General features: G+C 49.8%; 1 protein-coding gene across 4 annotated transcripts in view; it reads left to right on the top strand.

Annotated features, from left to right (window-relative positions):
* RXRA (retinoid X receptor alpha) overlaps nucleotides 1–15,766 on the top strand; it is a 190,036-nt gene that overhangs the window by 127,997 nt on the left and 46,273 nt on the right. For all 4 annotated transcript variants that reach the window (XM_048512638.1, XM_048512636.1, XM_048512639.1 and 1 more), the window contains exons 3-4: nucleotides 7,527–7,677; nucleotides 8,583–8,762. In XM_048512638.1, coding sequence (XP_048368595.1) covers nucleotides 7,527–7,677; nucleotides 8,583–8,762 — 331 coding nt within the window. The remainder of the gene's footprint in view (nucleotides 1–7,526; nucleotides 7,678–8,582; nucleotides 8,763–15,766) is intronic.

Below are 15,766 nucleotides of genomic sequence, written 5' to 3'. Positions count from 1 at the left end.
ACCCCCCGGCAGTTGCTGCTGGCTGCCCCCCTTGTCAGCCTGAAGAGGGAAAGAAGTAAGGCATTGAGAACGTTGCTTCCCCTGTGGGACGTCTCACACCTTTCAGGGAAACACTTCTCAGTATAGCGCAGTGATGGCGAACCTTTTCGAGACCGAGTGCCCAAATTCCAGCCCTAAACCCACTTATTTATCGCAAGGTGCCAACACGGCAATTTAACCTGAATACTGAGGTTTTAGTTTAGAAAAAACAGTTGGCTCTGAGGCATGCGTTACTCGGGAGTAAGCTTGGTGAAGCAACCGTGCAACACTTTGAATGGGTCAATCACGACCCTAGGAGGGTTTACTCAGAAGCAAGCCCCATTGCCAGCAACCAAGCTTACTCCCAGGTAAAGGATCGTGCCCAGGCCAGCTTAGATGTGTGTGTGTGTGTGGGGGGGGTGATTTTCCACCCCCCCACACACACATGACGAACTCTGTGCACGCGTGCCCACAGAAAGAACTCTGAGTGCCACCTCTGGCACCCGTGCCATAGGTTTGCCACCACTGGTATAGCGTCTCAACGAACATCCCGTGTGGAGATTAGGGGAAATGGGCAATCCTGCCCTCTGCTGTCACCCCAGATGCGGCAACCCTATTTTGTAAAACAAACGGAAGGGGGGGGACATAGCGTGGCATTATTCTGCAATAAGTACTTGCGCAGCGAGACACAGAACACGGTTGCTCCTTCTCTTGGCTTTCTCCGGGTGGCCCTCGCTCCCGACTCGTTTCCCACCAGGCCGCCTGCAAATGGGATGTTTGGAGAGCCCCAATCGGATTTCCCCTTCTCCCAAAGGAACGCCCCCTTATTCTTCGCTAAGATAAACAGAGGAAGTCAGGCTGCCAACTTGAAAGGGGAATTTGTGCCGCTGATGTCCGAAGTCTAAAATGGAGGGGGGGGGGGTGCGGATTCTCCAGAGGCGGCACTGGAGTGATGCGCCTCTTCTTGGGGCGAGGCAGGAGTACTCCTGCCCCCCAAGCACGTGGGTGATTCCCGTGGGGGGAAGAAGGGGGCCAGGAGGAGGAGACTGCCTGGAAACTCAGCATCCTTCACAATCAGCAGCGGAAACTGCACCCCCCCCACACACACAAACCACACCACACACAACACACCACACACACACCACACACACACACAATGGCAGCTGGCCTCCAGACTGCAGAAATCACATATTCTCAAGGAAATGTCTGCTCTGCAGGGCAGACTCTGCGGCTGAGGTCCCTCTACTTCCCAGACTCTGCCCTCCCCAGCCTTCACCCCAAAATCTCCAGGAATTTCCCAAAGTGGAGTTGGCAACCCTGATAGATGGGTGACATCAGTTGTGGCCAGAGGGGTGCCTCGGGTCCCTCCGTTGGCTTTCTGTCAGGGCTTCAGGAACGGCCAGGAGTTGCCCTAGAACACAGGTGTCAAACTCATCGCTCCTCCGGGGTCAGTTATGCGGACTACAGCTCAGATCCTTCCCTGCCAGCATCATGCTGGCAGGGGAGAATGGGAATCCGGCTGTAGTCCATGTAACATCTTTTGAGGAGCTGAAGCTTGACAATTTCTATGTTAGTGGTGACGCACGTCTTGAACTCCAGGATAAAGTTATGGACTACAATTCCCATCAGGCCCTGCCAATTGGCCATGCTGGCAGGGGCTGATGGGAATTGTAGTCCATAACATCTGGAGTGCCAAAGGTTCGCCACCACTGACCTATGCCATAGAATTTCTGCTATTCTCCAGACAACCGGAGAAAAAGGCTGCATTGGAGGATTAACTGTAGGGCGTCACGTCCCCCACGGAACGTTGCTTCCCCCACTGGGCTTCCTTCCCTTTGCCCCTTCTTCAAACCTCCAGGAGTTTATAAACAGCCAGAAGTCAGTAACTCTTTGGCACCCTCAAAGGCCTTGCCAGCTTGGCACCGTGGTTCAGAAAGGTGGACACTAATCTGGAAATCCAGGTTTGATTCCCATTCCTCCACATGAGCTGCAGACTCTCATCTGGTGAACTGGATTTGATTCCTCGCTCCTCCACATGAAGCCTGCTGGGTGACCTTGGAACTCTCTCAGTTCTCTCAGAACTCTCTCGGCCCCACCTGCCTCACTCGGTGTCTGTTGTGGGGAGAGGAAGGGAAGGAGTTCGTGAGCCGCTTTGAGACTCCTCACAGCTGAGGAAAGCAGGATGCCAGTCCGCGTTCTTCTTCTTCTTCTTTCCTCTCCTGCCATAATGTCTGTGTCTTCCTCATTTCCCAACATGCCCCTCTTGTGACCTTCCTCCTCCCGCCCTCCTACTATTCCCCCCCCACCCACTCGTGCCTCCTGTTCCTACCAGTTCCCTTTCGGCCTTGCTGCCCCACTGTGCCTGGGACTGCCTCACCCCCTTCAGATGTTTCCCCTAAAGCCCCCTTTCTTTCTTTCTTTCTTTCTTTCTTTCTTTCTTTCTTTCTTTCTTTCTTTCTTTCTTTCTTTCTTTCTTTCTTTCTTTGTTTCTTTCTTTTTTTCTTTCTTTTTTTTTTTCTTTCTTTCTTTCTTTCTTTCTTTCTTTCTTTCTTTCTTTCTCTCTTTCTCTCTTTCTTTCTTTCTTTCTTTCTTTCTTTCTTTCTTTCTTTCTTTCTTTCTTTCTTTCTTTCTTTCTTTCTTTCTTTCTTTCTCTCAGGGCTTTCCCTCACTTGTGCCAATCTGACTGTGGGAGCAGCAGTGGCGTAGTGGTTAAGAGCAGGTGTACTCTAATCTGGAGGAATCAGGTTTGATTCCCCACTCTGCCACTTGAGCTGTGGAGGCTTATCTGGGGAGAAGTAGTGGCGTAGGAGGTTAAGAGCTCGTGTATCTAATCTGGAGGAACCAGGTTTGATTCCCAGCTCTGCCGCCTGAGCTGTGGAGGCTTATCTGGGGAATTCAGATTAACCTGTACACTCCCACACACGCCAGCTGGGTGACCTTGGGCTAGTCACAGCTTCTCGGAGCTCTCTCAGCCCCACTCACCTTGCAGGGTGTTTGTTGTGAGGGGGGAAAGGCAAGGAGATTGTAAGCCCCTTTGAGTCTCCTGCAGGAGAGAAAGGGGGGATATAAATCCAAACTCCTCCCTCCCTCCCTCCCTCCTCCTCCCTCCCTCCTCCCTCCCTCCTCCCTCCCTCCCTCCTCTTCTTCTTCTTCTTCTTCTTCTTCTTCTTCTTCTTCTTCTTCTTCTTCTTCTTCTTCTTCTTCTTCTTCTTCTTCTTCTTCTTCTTCTTCTTCTTCTTCTTCTTCTTCTTCTTCGTACTCCAACACATGCCAGCTGGGTGATTGTGGGCTAGCCAGAATTCTTCGGAGCTGACTCATCCCTACCTACCTCACAGGGTGTTTGTTGTAGTGGGGGGGAAGGAGTTTGTCTGCCCCTTTGAGTCTCCTTACAGGACAGAAAAGGGGGGGGGATATAAATCCAACTCTTCTTCTTCTTCCAACTCTTCCTGGTTTTAACCGGCGGAGAGATTCCTGTCCTGCACTCTCCACAACCTCTTGAAACCTAGCAGATCTCTGTGGTCAATATTAATGTGTGAAACATCTCTTTTGTTAATGGAATTGTATCATTAAGAACAACGAGGCGGTGCTATGTGTCGTCGTCCCCCGCCATCTCAAGGGTCAGTGAGTGCCCCTTCCTGTGGACTTCTTGAGTTCCCGAGACCTCTGAGCCTGACTGCTTGCTTCTTTGTTGATCTTGCCCTTGGTAAACTCCCTTGGCAATGTATTGTTGAAGGTTTTCCAGGCTGTGTGGCCATAGTCTGGTAGATCTTGTTCCTAATCTGTGGCTGGCATCTTCAGAGGTGTATCACAGAGAGAAGTCTATGTAACTTCTCTGTGTGATACACCTCTCTCCGTGACACACCTCTGAAGATGCCAGTCGCAGATGGAGGTGAAACATTAGGAACAAGATCTACCAGACCACGGCCACACAGCCCGGAAATCCCTGGCGATGTTGTTTTAAGGGAACCACTGGCCCCAGACTCTTGATACTTGGTCTTGGCAGGGGAGGGGACCGATGCAGAGAAATGCTCTAAATGGGGCTGGGGAGAGCAGGGACTCTAGTTTAGGTCCCCAAAGTGTTTACTTGCTGGATGGACCTTCCTGCGTTCAGCACCACTTGTTTTTTGAAGATGAGAGCCAGCGTGGTGTAGTGGTTAAGAGCAGGTGAACTCTAATCTGGAAAACCAGGTTTGATTCCCATTCCCCCACATGAGCTGCAGACTTTCATCTGGTGAACTGAATTTGTTTCCCTGCTCCTGCACATGAAGCCTGCCGGGTGACCTTGGGCTAGTCACAGTCCTTCAGAACTCAGTCAGCCCTTACAAGGTGCCTGTTGCAGGGAGAGGAAGGGCAAGGAGTTTGTAAGCCACCTTGAGTCTGCTTACAGGAGAGAAAGACCAGGTATAAGTCCAAAACCTTCTTCTCCATCATCTCAGATGGGGCTCGCTGTGGGTGATACGGCAGATTTTATTGCTTATGATTATTCACCATAGTAACGTCATAGTAACTGATTCTTTTTTTCCCTGGAAAAACACAGTGATGCACAACGCATGTCTCAGCATTCTGAAGATTTGCAGGCTCTGAAATGGGCACCAAATTTGACAGAACGTGACTAACTGAGTGCCCATTCAGGAAATCGTTCTGCCCCAATCAGAGCCCAGGTTTCTGACATGGATTCCAGTTAGGGACAGGGAAACTGCCCTGCTTAAGTCCAAACGTCTCCAGTTACTTTGTTATGTCTGGCTTCTAGCCCTCATTGTGAAAATCGAGTCACTTGAGGCAAAACAAACTCACACAAAAGTTACCTATGAGAGATCCTTGCACTTGGCTTGTTGATGTGTCAAACTCACGGCCCTCCAGATGTTATGGACTACAGTCCCCATCATCCCCTGCCAGCATGGCCAATTGCTCATGCTGGCAGGGGATGATGGGAGCTGTAGTCCATAACATCTGGAGGGCTGCCTCTCCTCCCTGCTTAGCCACAAAGTTCACTTGTTGATTCTAAGCCAGCTGTCCTCTCTGTTTGGCGTACCTCAAAGGGCCAGAGGCGTTCCTCCCATTGGGCAAAGTGGGCAGTTGCCCAGGGCGCCCCTTCAGTGGGGCTTAAGAGGAAACCGCAGCAGGTTCGCTTTGTGGGATTTTTTTTGTATTTTCAGTGTTTTTTTTTCCGCTTTTTGGCCTTTGTAGGAGGGCAATTTCAGCTTTTGTGAGCTAGCAGCACCAAAATTTCAGGGATTTTTCGGGACACTCTCCTGATGATATCGCCCAGGTTTGATGAGGTTTAGGGAGTCCAAAGTTATGAACTCCCAAAGGGAGTGCCCCCATCCCCCATTGTTTCCAATGGGAGCTAATAGGAGATGGGGGCTACACTTTTGAGGGTCCATAACTTTGGACCCCCTGAACCAAACTTCACCAAACCTGGGTGGTATCATCAGTAGAATCTCACGAAGATACTGTGAAATTTTGGCGCTGCTATCTTAATAAATGCACCCCCAACAGCAGGCACCCCCTAAATTTCCCCACATTTTCCTTTTAAATCCACCCCCTTCCTTCCAATGCTTGTTTTCTTTCTTTCTTTTATTTTCTCAATGCCTTATAAAGGTTGTTGTTGTTGTTGTTGTTGATGTTGATGATGATGATGATGATGGTGATGATGATGATGATGATGATGATGATGATGATGATGATGATGATGATGATGATGATGATGATGATGATGATGATGATGATGATGATGATAATGGCATGGATTTAAAGGGAGAATCTGAGGTCCCCAGTTTCAACATTGAAAGTTATGCTGTTTCAGGGTGGGGGATAATCCACCCCAAAACAGCAGCACTTTCAATGTTGTTTACTCCAGATGCTGTTTACTCCAACAACAATGTTGTTGACTCCAGATTCTCCCTTTAAGGTGGATTTAAAAGGAGAATCTGGGCTCCCTAGTTTAATCACCATTGAAAATAATGCTGTTTGGGGGCGGATTCCAGCATCATTTGTTTAAACTAGGGAGTTGAGATTCCCCTTTTAAATCCACCTTAAAGGGAGAATCTGGGGTCCCCAGTTGAAATAACATTGAAAGTGATGCTGTTTCCCCCAATTGGGGGGACTAAATACAACACCATAAAATGTTTTCATAGCAGTAATAAAACATTTTGAAAGCATTTTGAAAATGTTTTCAAAAAATATTTCTACTGTGTGGCATGGGGGCATCAAGCTCAGGTTTTGCCCAGGGTCTAGTTTGTTTGGGGTTAGGTGTTTCCAGATACTAGAATCATAATTCTATCAGTTTTTTCTGTCAGCATGGCCAATTGGCCATGCTGGCAGGGGCTGATGGGAATTGTAGTTCCTGAACATCTGGAGAGCCGCAGGTTCCCTACCCCTGGTCTAGGCACTGCACTGCAAAGGGCTGTGGTGAGGATAAGATCGGGCGGGGAACCCTGTGCATTGCCTTGAGCTTCTTGAAGGAGTGACAGGAATCCAATATAAGAAGTAAAGCAGATAAAGCTTATATAAATGCTGTCTTTAGAAAACACATTTCCCAGGGAAAATACCTAAAGCGCAAAGCACACAAATCAATCCAAGACAAATAGCTTGAAACCAGGAGCAAGAGGTAGAAATCCTTGTAAGACTCTAGGAGAGACTTGCTAGCTGTGACGGGGCCACCATCATAGGCTAAAGCCCCCATGCAGTGATGGCTTACACTTTCCCAGCTGATCTTGGATGTCTTGGGGAGAGTCCTGTACAGGGAGGGGACTGAGATACTCTTCACGCAGTAGGGCTGCACCTGGCAGCCGCCCTAGAGCCGATGGATACTTTTGTATCCAAGAGAATTCACTGAGACGTTGCACGTTCCTCTCTTACCTCACAGCCGGGCCAGCCTACGGGTGGGCTTTGTACAAACTACCTTTTCTCAGGTTGGATGCTGCCTGCCTGCAGTTTGGAGAGGGGTGGAGGGGGGCAGAAATACTTTTTACAGCTGTTGTACAACTGAGTTAATGTACGTGAAGTGCTTTGTGATGTTATAGAGTTCTTTATTAACTGACTCTCTCTTTGAAGCCATACAGTGTTATCCAGAGATCATCCAATCCAACCCCCCCTCCTCAGGACGGAACTGGCCCAGGCATGCTCAGCTTCAGCATGGGGGCTGTCTCACAACACTTGCCCCCAAACTGTCTCTCTGATAGAAGGGGACAGGCAGCGGAACTGATGTCATTCAAGTCGCGGGGCAATAGAAGCTGGTGGAAATGGAAAGAGAAAGATGTTTCAAAACTTCTGGGCTCAGGGCCATGTTTACCAAATACCTGTGCCGTGTTTCGTAGCAGTGGTCCATTTCAAAGTTCTGGCTTGCCACGGTGATGGCTTATGAGCCCTCTGGGAAAACTATAAACATCTGCATCAATCAGTGAATTGAACAGCACTGAGCTGTGTTGAAGGGCATCTTCCAGTTATTTCTTCCTTCCCTTTCTGACTTGATGGTGATGTCTTGTTTTGTTTTCTTCTCTCTGTAGCTCAATTCCCCCATGAACCCAGTGAGCAGCACAGAGGACATTAAACCCCCTTTGGGCCTCAACGGAGTTCTTAAAGTGCCAGTCCACCCTTCATCAGCCATGGCCTCGTTCACCAAGCACATATGCGCTATCTGTGGGGACAGATCTTCAGGTAATGCCACCTTGGCCAGGTGTTTCGCACAAGGGATGGGAAGTGAGGATCACGAGTTTCCCTTGTTTTATTTCAGTCTATTTCTGATGATCTGAAGTAGGTGATTGACAGACATTGAAAGCTGCTTGCGATTAATGCAGAAAAACTAAATGAATTCTCCAGCCACACAATAGTATATCAATTTATTATTGATGGGCTTTGTCCTATCATGACATCTTGCCTTGATTCTGCCTTATACCCGTTGTGGATGGACTGTCACAACTGCCAGAGGTGTCAGGAGCAGCAGTGGCGTAGTGGTTAAGAGCAGGTGCCCTCTAATCTGAAGGAACCAGGTTTGATTCCCCACTCTGCCGCTTGTGCTGTGGAGGCTTACCTGGTGAACTAGATTCGCCTGTGCACTCCCACACACGCCAGCTGGGTGACCTTGGGCTAGTCTTCTGAGCTCTCTCAGACCCACCTACCTCACAGGGTGTTTGTTGTGAGGAGGGAAGGGAAAGGAGATTGTAAGCCCCTTTGAGTCTCCTACAGCAGCAGCAGCAGCAGCAGGAGGAGGAGGAGGAGGAGGAGGAGGAGGAGAGTTGGCTTTATATCCCCCCTTTCTCTCCTGTAAGGATAGGGGGATATAAATTCAACTCTTCTTCTTCTTCTTCTTCTTCTTCTTCTTCTTCTTCTTCTTCTTCTTCTTCTTCTTCTTCTTCTTCTTCTTCTTCTTCTTCTTCTTCTTCTTCTTCTTCTCCTGCCCCTCCCCTGCCTCCTGCTCCTCCTGCTCCTGCCTCCTGCTCCTGCTCCTGCCTCCTCCCTCCTCCCTCCCTCCTCCTCCCTCCCCTTCCTCCCTCCTGTGGGTCGGGAGCTTGTGCCTTTGCCTGTGTCGCGGGAAGCTTCCCATTGCAGCTTCTCCCTGACAGGTAAACATTATGGGGTATACAGCTGCGAGGGTTGTAAAGGCTTCTTCAAGAGGACGGTGCGCAAAGACTTGACGTACACTTGCCGCGATAACAAGGACTGCTTAATTGACAAGCGTCAGCGGAATCGGTGTCAATATTGCCGGTACCAGAAATGCCTGGCGATGGGCATGAAGAGAGAAGGTAAGGCCCGCAGCGTAGCTGGAGACAAAGCTGGTTGGGGGTAAGATGCTGGATCAATCAACTCTCTAGATGCAACGTTAAAACTCACTACAATACATAAATGCTTTAGATCAACGGCTTTCAAGTGAGAGGTGCATCACAAATGGTCAACTGTAGCAGTGCATAAATGGTGAAATTCAGCCCAAAAGTAAAACAAATAGTGCAATACTTACACGGGTCATAGCTTATGATGGTTTCAATTGCAGCAATTGGTAAGTGAATGCTGCAATTGAAACCATCATAAGCTGTATTGTTGTAAGAATTGCACTGTTTGTTGTGTTTTGCACTGAACTTCACCATTTATGCACATTATTGTTGTTTGTGATGCACATATATAAAAGCAGTGGTAAGATGCTGGACTCAGCTGCTTCGGGTGAGGAATGGGGAGGCAGTCTTGTTTTTGAATGCTGCCCCGCCCTACACACATGCTCATTAGTCCCCAGCGTCTCTCTCATGCTTTGCACATACAGGGAGCTTTTTCTATGGAAGAACTTTTGATGTTTGGCAACCTTTGTGTTGATTTTGTAACTGAGCAGCGATAACTGCTGAAACCCACTGTCTTATTTCTTCACACATGCTCCCTTCCATCGTAGGGGTACAGTCTAGAACAGGGGTGGCCAACCTATGGAGCTCCAGATGTTCCTGAACTACAATTCCCATCAGCCCCTGCTAGCATAGCCAATTGGGAATTGTAGTCCATGAACATCTGGAGTCTAGACCAGGGGTACAGTCTAGAACAGGGGTGGCCAACCTATGGAGCTCCAGATGTTCCTGGACTACAATTCCCATCACCCCCTGCTAGCATATCCAATTGGGAATTGTAGTCCATGAACATCTGGAGTCTAGACCTGCCATGCTGGCAGGGGCTGATGGGATTTGTAGTCCATGAACATCTGGAGAGCTGCAGGTTGCAGACCCCTAGTCTAGAATCAAGCCCCACCTATGTCTGTAATACGTAATTGTTGATCAGAGGTCTCCTTATATTATGAAGCCAGAATTTCAAAATTCATCATCACGGAAACTCCAATTCTGCAACCTGCCTAAAGCACGCAGATCCGCACAGCGTACATTAATCTTCCTTAATGCCTTTCCCCTCATTTTTTGCTGTTCCCGTAAATTGTTCTGCTTCCGCTAGTCATGGAGAAGAAAATCAAAGGGGCATGCAGGCCCCTGAAACTAGCCCATGATTTCTCCTGCTCTCATCTACACACTTTTGTAACCACATGGCAGAGGAAGGGATGCCGTTGAAGAAAGGAATCAAAAAGTGCTGAATCTTAGGATGCAGTGTTTTTGCAGCCAGTCTTTCCGGTTTTGTTTCTCTTCCTCTCTGGCATGGAAATGCACCAGCCCCTTTGCCCGGGGGGGCGGTTTGACATCCTCCTGGCAGGTTTGTCTCAGCAAGTTCCAAAATGGGCCATGATGAGGATTCAAAGGCTGATGATGTAATTTTACAGGAAAGGATCCAAGGCTGGGAACGTCAGTGTGTGGGTTTCCATCTCTGCAGCATTCTGCCTGTACTTGTTGGGATGTGGGGCTGGAGACATTGTGAGGGAGACCAAATTGTTCCCCTGATTGCCGCCCTACCGGGTAATCTGATGCATTTCTGTTGCATCGTGATCTCCATGTTACACCCCAGAATTCCTGAATGGGGCAAAAATCCCTTTAAACCTTTCAAAACAAGATGTTCCTAATAAATAAGGAAGCTGTTTGGGCCTGCGTCAGTCACTTGCCAGTCTTTTGTGGGTCTTTGCAGGGCAGCTGTGTGGGGCATAAGGGCAGGAGGGACACCATCTATTGCAGTGATGGCGAACCTTTTCGAGACCGAGTGCCCAAATTGCAACCCCAAACCCACTTATTTATTGCAAAGTGCCAACACGGCAATTTAACCAGAATACTGAGGTTTTAGTTTAGAAAAAACGGTTGGCTCCGAGGCGTGCGTGACTCGGGAGTAAGCTTGGTGGTAGTCGGCGGCTTTGCTTTGAAGCAACCGTGCATCTCTTCCAACGGGTGAATCAAAACCCTAGGAGGGTTTACTCAGAAGCAAGCCCCATTACCAGCAACTGAGCTTACTCCCAGGTAAAGGATTGCGCTTTAGTTCTTTGCATGAAAATCAGTGGCGTTTAACAGCACTTAACAGGGTTACCTACACTGCGTCCCCAAAACTAGATCTTAGGTTTAATGCTAATAATCGAGCCCAGCGGCCCAGGCCAGCCTAGATGTGGGGGGGGGGGGCACTCTGTTTGCGCGTGCCCACAGAGAGGGCTCTGAGTGCCACCTCTGGCACCCGTGCCATAGGTTCGCCACCACTGATCTATTGGAAAGCCTGTGAGCGTCTTCCCTCCCCGCCATCCTTGCAAGGTAGTCTGGTGCCCTGGTGAACTACCCATGGAGCAAAGAAGCACATGGAGGTCAGCCATTTCCATCAGGCTGACTTTAAGGGCAAGCTGTTTACAGCACTCTTGCACCCTTCCTAACTTCCTCCTTCCTTTCCTTCCCCGCTCACCTCCTCCCCTGTGCTCCTTTTATCACTCCCAAAAGGGTTCCTTCCCACTTGGAGCTCCCTGTTCCAGCCTACTAATGGTCGGTGGGTTGTCTGTTGAGCCATGTTGGTTCAGGCTGGTCCATCAGGGCTCTAGACCAGGGGTGCCCAACCTATGGTGCTCCAGATATTCATGGACTACAATTCATGGACTGCCAATTGGCCATGCTGGCTGGGGCTGATGGGAATTGTAGTCCATGACCATCTGGAGTGCCATAGGTTGGCCACCCCTGCGCCCAGGCCCTCCTCCCTGACTGCAGCCTGGTTTGGGTTGTGCTGGCCCCACCGCACTCTGTCGGAATGCCAAGGAGGCCGGTTGATTGCAGCTCGGTTAGGGCTGTGCCAGCCCCACCCTCCTCAAGTGGAAACAGCTGAGGCCTGCTCCTGCTGCCCAGGTGATTCATCCAGTTCCCTCATCTTCTCCTGGCTTTTGACTTCCAGGAAGCTTGGGTGGTTGCTAGTAAGTGCGGGCTGGGTTGCCACAGGTGCGGGCGTGGGCAACCATCTGGGTAAGGAAGGGGGGTGGGGAAGCCTCCGTCCCTGGACAGCCTGTTACTGGTGTGAGGTCCGAAAACTCCTTCTTGCACTGACTATGTATTGGTCCTCTCCGCACGGTTAATCATTTTAATGCCATTTTCATCACCCAGCCGGTGTTCTGTGTCATTGATCTCCAGAACAAAATAAGACAAGTGTGGGATCATTGCATTTATTGTCAGCTGTGCTGGAGATGGGTGGCTTGCTCTCACCGTTTTGGGGCGGGAACTGTAGTGGAGGGAACCTGCAGTGGGTTGGAGCAGTGAGGGGAAACCTGGAGCCGTTTCCCCAAAGAAATCACGCCCCTCAAGCAGATGTTGGCCTGTCTCCATGGAAGAAAACGCCAGTCACCTCTTGTTATACCCGGGGGGGGGGGGGGTTCATGGCTGTTTCAGGAGTGGGGGTTGGGGGGGGGGTCCTAGGAGGTTCACCCCCCCTTCCTCCAAGCGCTGCTCCTGAGCCTTGATAGCTACTTTTATAGTGAAAAAATCAACCAACCCGAAGGTGCGGTTCTGGGTCCCTTGCTGCCTACTCTTTCTGTCTTTCTTGATAGCCGATGAGCTACCAGTAGGATGAGTGTTGACCAGTGGTGGGATCCAAAAATTTTAGCAACAGGTTCCCATGGTGGTGGGATTCAAACAGTGGCATAGCGCCAGTGGGGCTGGGCGGGGCACGACGGGGACGTGGCCGGGCATTCCGGGGGCGGGGCATTAATAATTTGTTACTGTAAAAAACTCTTACTGTAAAAAAAAGTTCCTAATTTCCAGCTGGTATCTTTCTGTCCATCATTTAAACTCATTATAGCAAGTCCTATCGTCTGCTGCCAACAGAAACAACGACTTCTCCTCTAATTGACTGCCTGTCAAATACTTAATATTTGGGTGCTGTGTGGTTTCCGGGCTGTATGGCCGTGTTCTAGCAGCATTCTCTCCTGACTTTTCGCCTGCATCTGTGGCTGGCATCTTCAGAGGATGATGCCAGCCACAGATGCAGGCGAAACGTCAGGAGAGAATGCTGCTAGAACACGGCAATACAGCCCGGAAACCACACAGCACCCAAGTGATTCCAGCCGTGAAAGCCTTCGACAATACAAATACTTAATACTTTCAAATACTTAATTTTGTTTCTAGAAATCAAAAGAAGGAGACTTTCCTCAAACAAGAAACTTTACCATATTTCTAAAACATGTTTTTACAACAGCCCAACAGGGAGAATGATCCCGTTTTCTACCTTCGCTAACCAGCCACATAGGAAACAACAGGACTTTATGATTTTTGGACCTAATGGAATTTCTAACGGAAAAGCGGACCCAATTAGTAACCCCCTCTCGGCACACACAGATAATTAGTGAGCCACTCTCGGGAACGGGTGAGAACCTGCTGGATCCCACCTCTGGTGTTGACACTGAGAGTACATTGGCATTAATAATGACCAGTATTTCATACTAAGCATTGTGGAGTGATAAAAGCAGGTGTTGCTAACTAAGGCAGAGAGCAGCAGCCCCCTGTGCTGTGTTTATAGGGAGCAGTGGGGCTTGGCTGACAGAGCCCCGGAGTAGACCTAGGAGGGCTGGGGTCATTTTCCTTTCTGCCATCAAGCTTGTGGGGGTGGACTTAGGCCAAGTCTCTGTCAGCCTGAGGTACCTTACAAGGTTGTTGGGAGAGTCAAATGGGATTCAAACACAACCCACTTCGAATGTGGCTCAGGAGACCCCCAGACCTGCTCCCTCCCTCTGCGGTGTGTCGCTCCGCCTACCAAAGCTGCCTTTGCGGAAGAGCGCGGAGGATTCATCCAGAGCCTTCACGAGCCCTGAGCAAACCTGACATGCTTCATTTCCAGGGTTATCTGAGGCCTCCCACGTGCAGTCTCTGGAAATGTCAGCACTGTCTTTTCTCTGGGGGAACTTCAAGGGCGACTGATTCAAGGGCCTTTGAAAGGATGGGGGGGGAGTGTCGGCGGGCAGGAAAAAGAGTCTTGGAGGCTGGTCAGAAGAGGTCTGCTGGGCCATGGGGTGGGGGCCTGGCAGTCCTCTCCCATTATCTCCCCATCCCCCCCCCCCCATCAGCCAGCATGTACAGGTATATTGTCTATGTACATGGAATTTCCATTATTAAGGTAAAAAAAGGGGGGAGCAGTGGCGTAGGAGGTTAAGAGCTCGTGTATCTAATCTGGAGGAACCGGGTTTGATTCCCAGCTCTGCCGCCTGAGCTGTAGAGGCTTATCTGGGGAATTCAGATTAGCCTGTGCACTCCCACACCCGCCAGCTGGGTGACCTGGGGCTAGTCACAGCTGCTCGGAGCTCTCTCAGCCCCACCTACCTCACAGGGTGTTTGTTGTGAGGGGGGAAGGGCAAGGAGATTGTAAGCCCCTTTGAGTCTCCTGCAGGAGAGAAAGGGGGGATATAAATCCAAACTACTCTTCCTCCTCCTCTTCCTCTTCCTCTTCCTCCTCCTCCTCCTCTTCTTCTTCTTCTTCTTCATAGCTGTTGGTAGTTCTATCGGCCATGAATTTTTCTGTTTTTCAGAAGGCATTTAGGCAATTGCATGTTCTGTGAAGAAATGTTCCCTTCATTCAGTCTTTAAGTAACTGAGAGAGAGAAAGAGAGAGAGAGAGAGCACATCCCTTTCTGTGTACCTAATAGGCTTCCTCCAGAAGGAACAAATGTTTGACTGAGTGGCTGAGTGGAGAGAGATGTAGATGGAACTGCCGGGACAGTTGCAGTGATTTGGGTGCCCCACGTAAAACTCGAGGACGGGGCCCCAGAATCCCCAGCGGCATGGTCTCCCCCATCACGGACCGCCATTGTTACTGCAGGGCCTCTGGAGTTGTGGCTGTGTCCCCAAATGTTACGCATTGTGGGCATTTGGACCCAAGGGGGCGGGGGAATGCTTGACTTTGGTGAAGTTTGACTTGGCTGGGCCTATAACCTGTTTATAATCAGAATAGGTGGTGGCTACATTGTCAAGCCTGGCCCACATCACAAGTAGATTTTGTGCAGCTAGTTGAAAGCTGCACAGAGCTCACATTTTGGAGCACGGTTTCGGAGCCATGCCCCAAGGGAAAGCAAATTTATGCAGATTTCCCCAACCTGGGCGAGGTGTTTCTGCATACTATATGAATTGGTTTCAAATTATGCAAAACAAGTACCTTAATTGTTTGTGTCATTTGCCAATTGCTCTGCATCTCCCCAGTTAACTGCTGTAATTTTTTGTTGAGAAGGATCGTACCCTTGGCTCTTTTTGTATCCCTTGGCTCTTTTTTCCAGAAGCCCCTCACAGCTTCTCACTGACTTGGCCAAAGCTGCGTCTGCTGCTGAGCCAGCTGCTTCCCGTTGGCCTTTGTCAAATGAGCCGTGTGCAGAGAGAGACCTTGGATAGCCAGCAGCAGAGATCTTTCCGAAGCAGCTGGTCTGGCATCTGGGCGGAGGAGCCGGAAGGGAAAGAGCAAAGAGAGGGACAGGGAATGCCACACGAGGGCACGGGATCCGGCTCCGAAAGAGATGAGCAGAGGCATTTCGTCAGGCGTCAGAATATTGTGGCAGATTAGACATTTGGAGAAGAAGGAAGGAAGGAGTTTGGATTTATATCCCCCCTTTCTCTCCTGCAGGAGACTCAAAGGGGCTGACAATCTCCTTGCCCTTCCCCCCTCACAACAAACACCCTGTGAGGTGGGTGGGGCTGAGAGAGCTCCGAGAAGCTGTGACCAGCCCAAGGTCACCCAGCTGGCGTGTGTGGGAGTGCACGGGCTAATCTGAATTCCCTAGAGAAGCCTCCACAGCTCAGGTGGCAGAGCTGGGAATCAAACCCGGTTCCTCCAGATTAGATACATGAGCTCTTAACCACCTACGCCACTGCTGCTGCACAGTATAATTTGTCCCTCCCACATTTCACAG

This window comes from Sphaerodactylus townsendi, linkage group LG12 (assembly GCF_021028975.2).
Source record: "Sphaerodactylus townsendi isolate TG3544 linkage group LG12, MPM_Stown_v2.3, whole genome shotgun sequence".
NCBI classification, from domain to species: domain Eukaryota; kingdom Metazoa; phylum Chordata; class Lepidosauria; order Squamata; family Sphaerodactylidae; genus Sphaerodactylus; species Sphaerodactylus townsendi.
The sequence above is the reverse complement of the archived record's forward strand: the minus strand, read 5'-3'. Positions and strand labels throughout refer to the sequence as shown.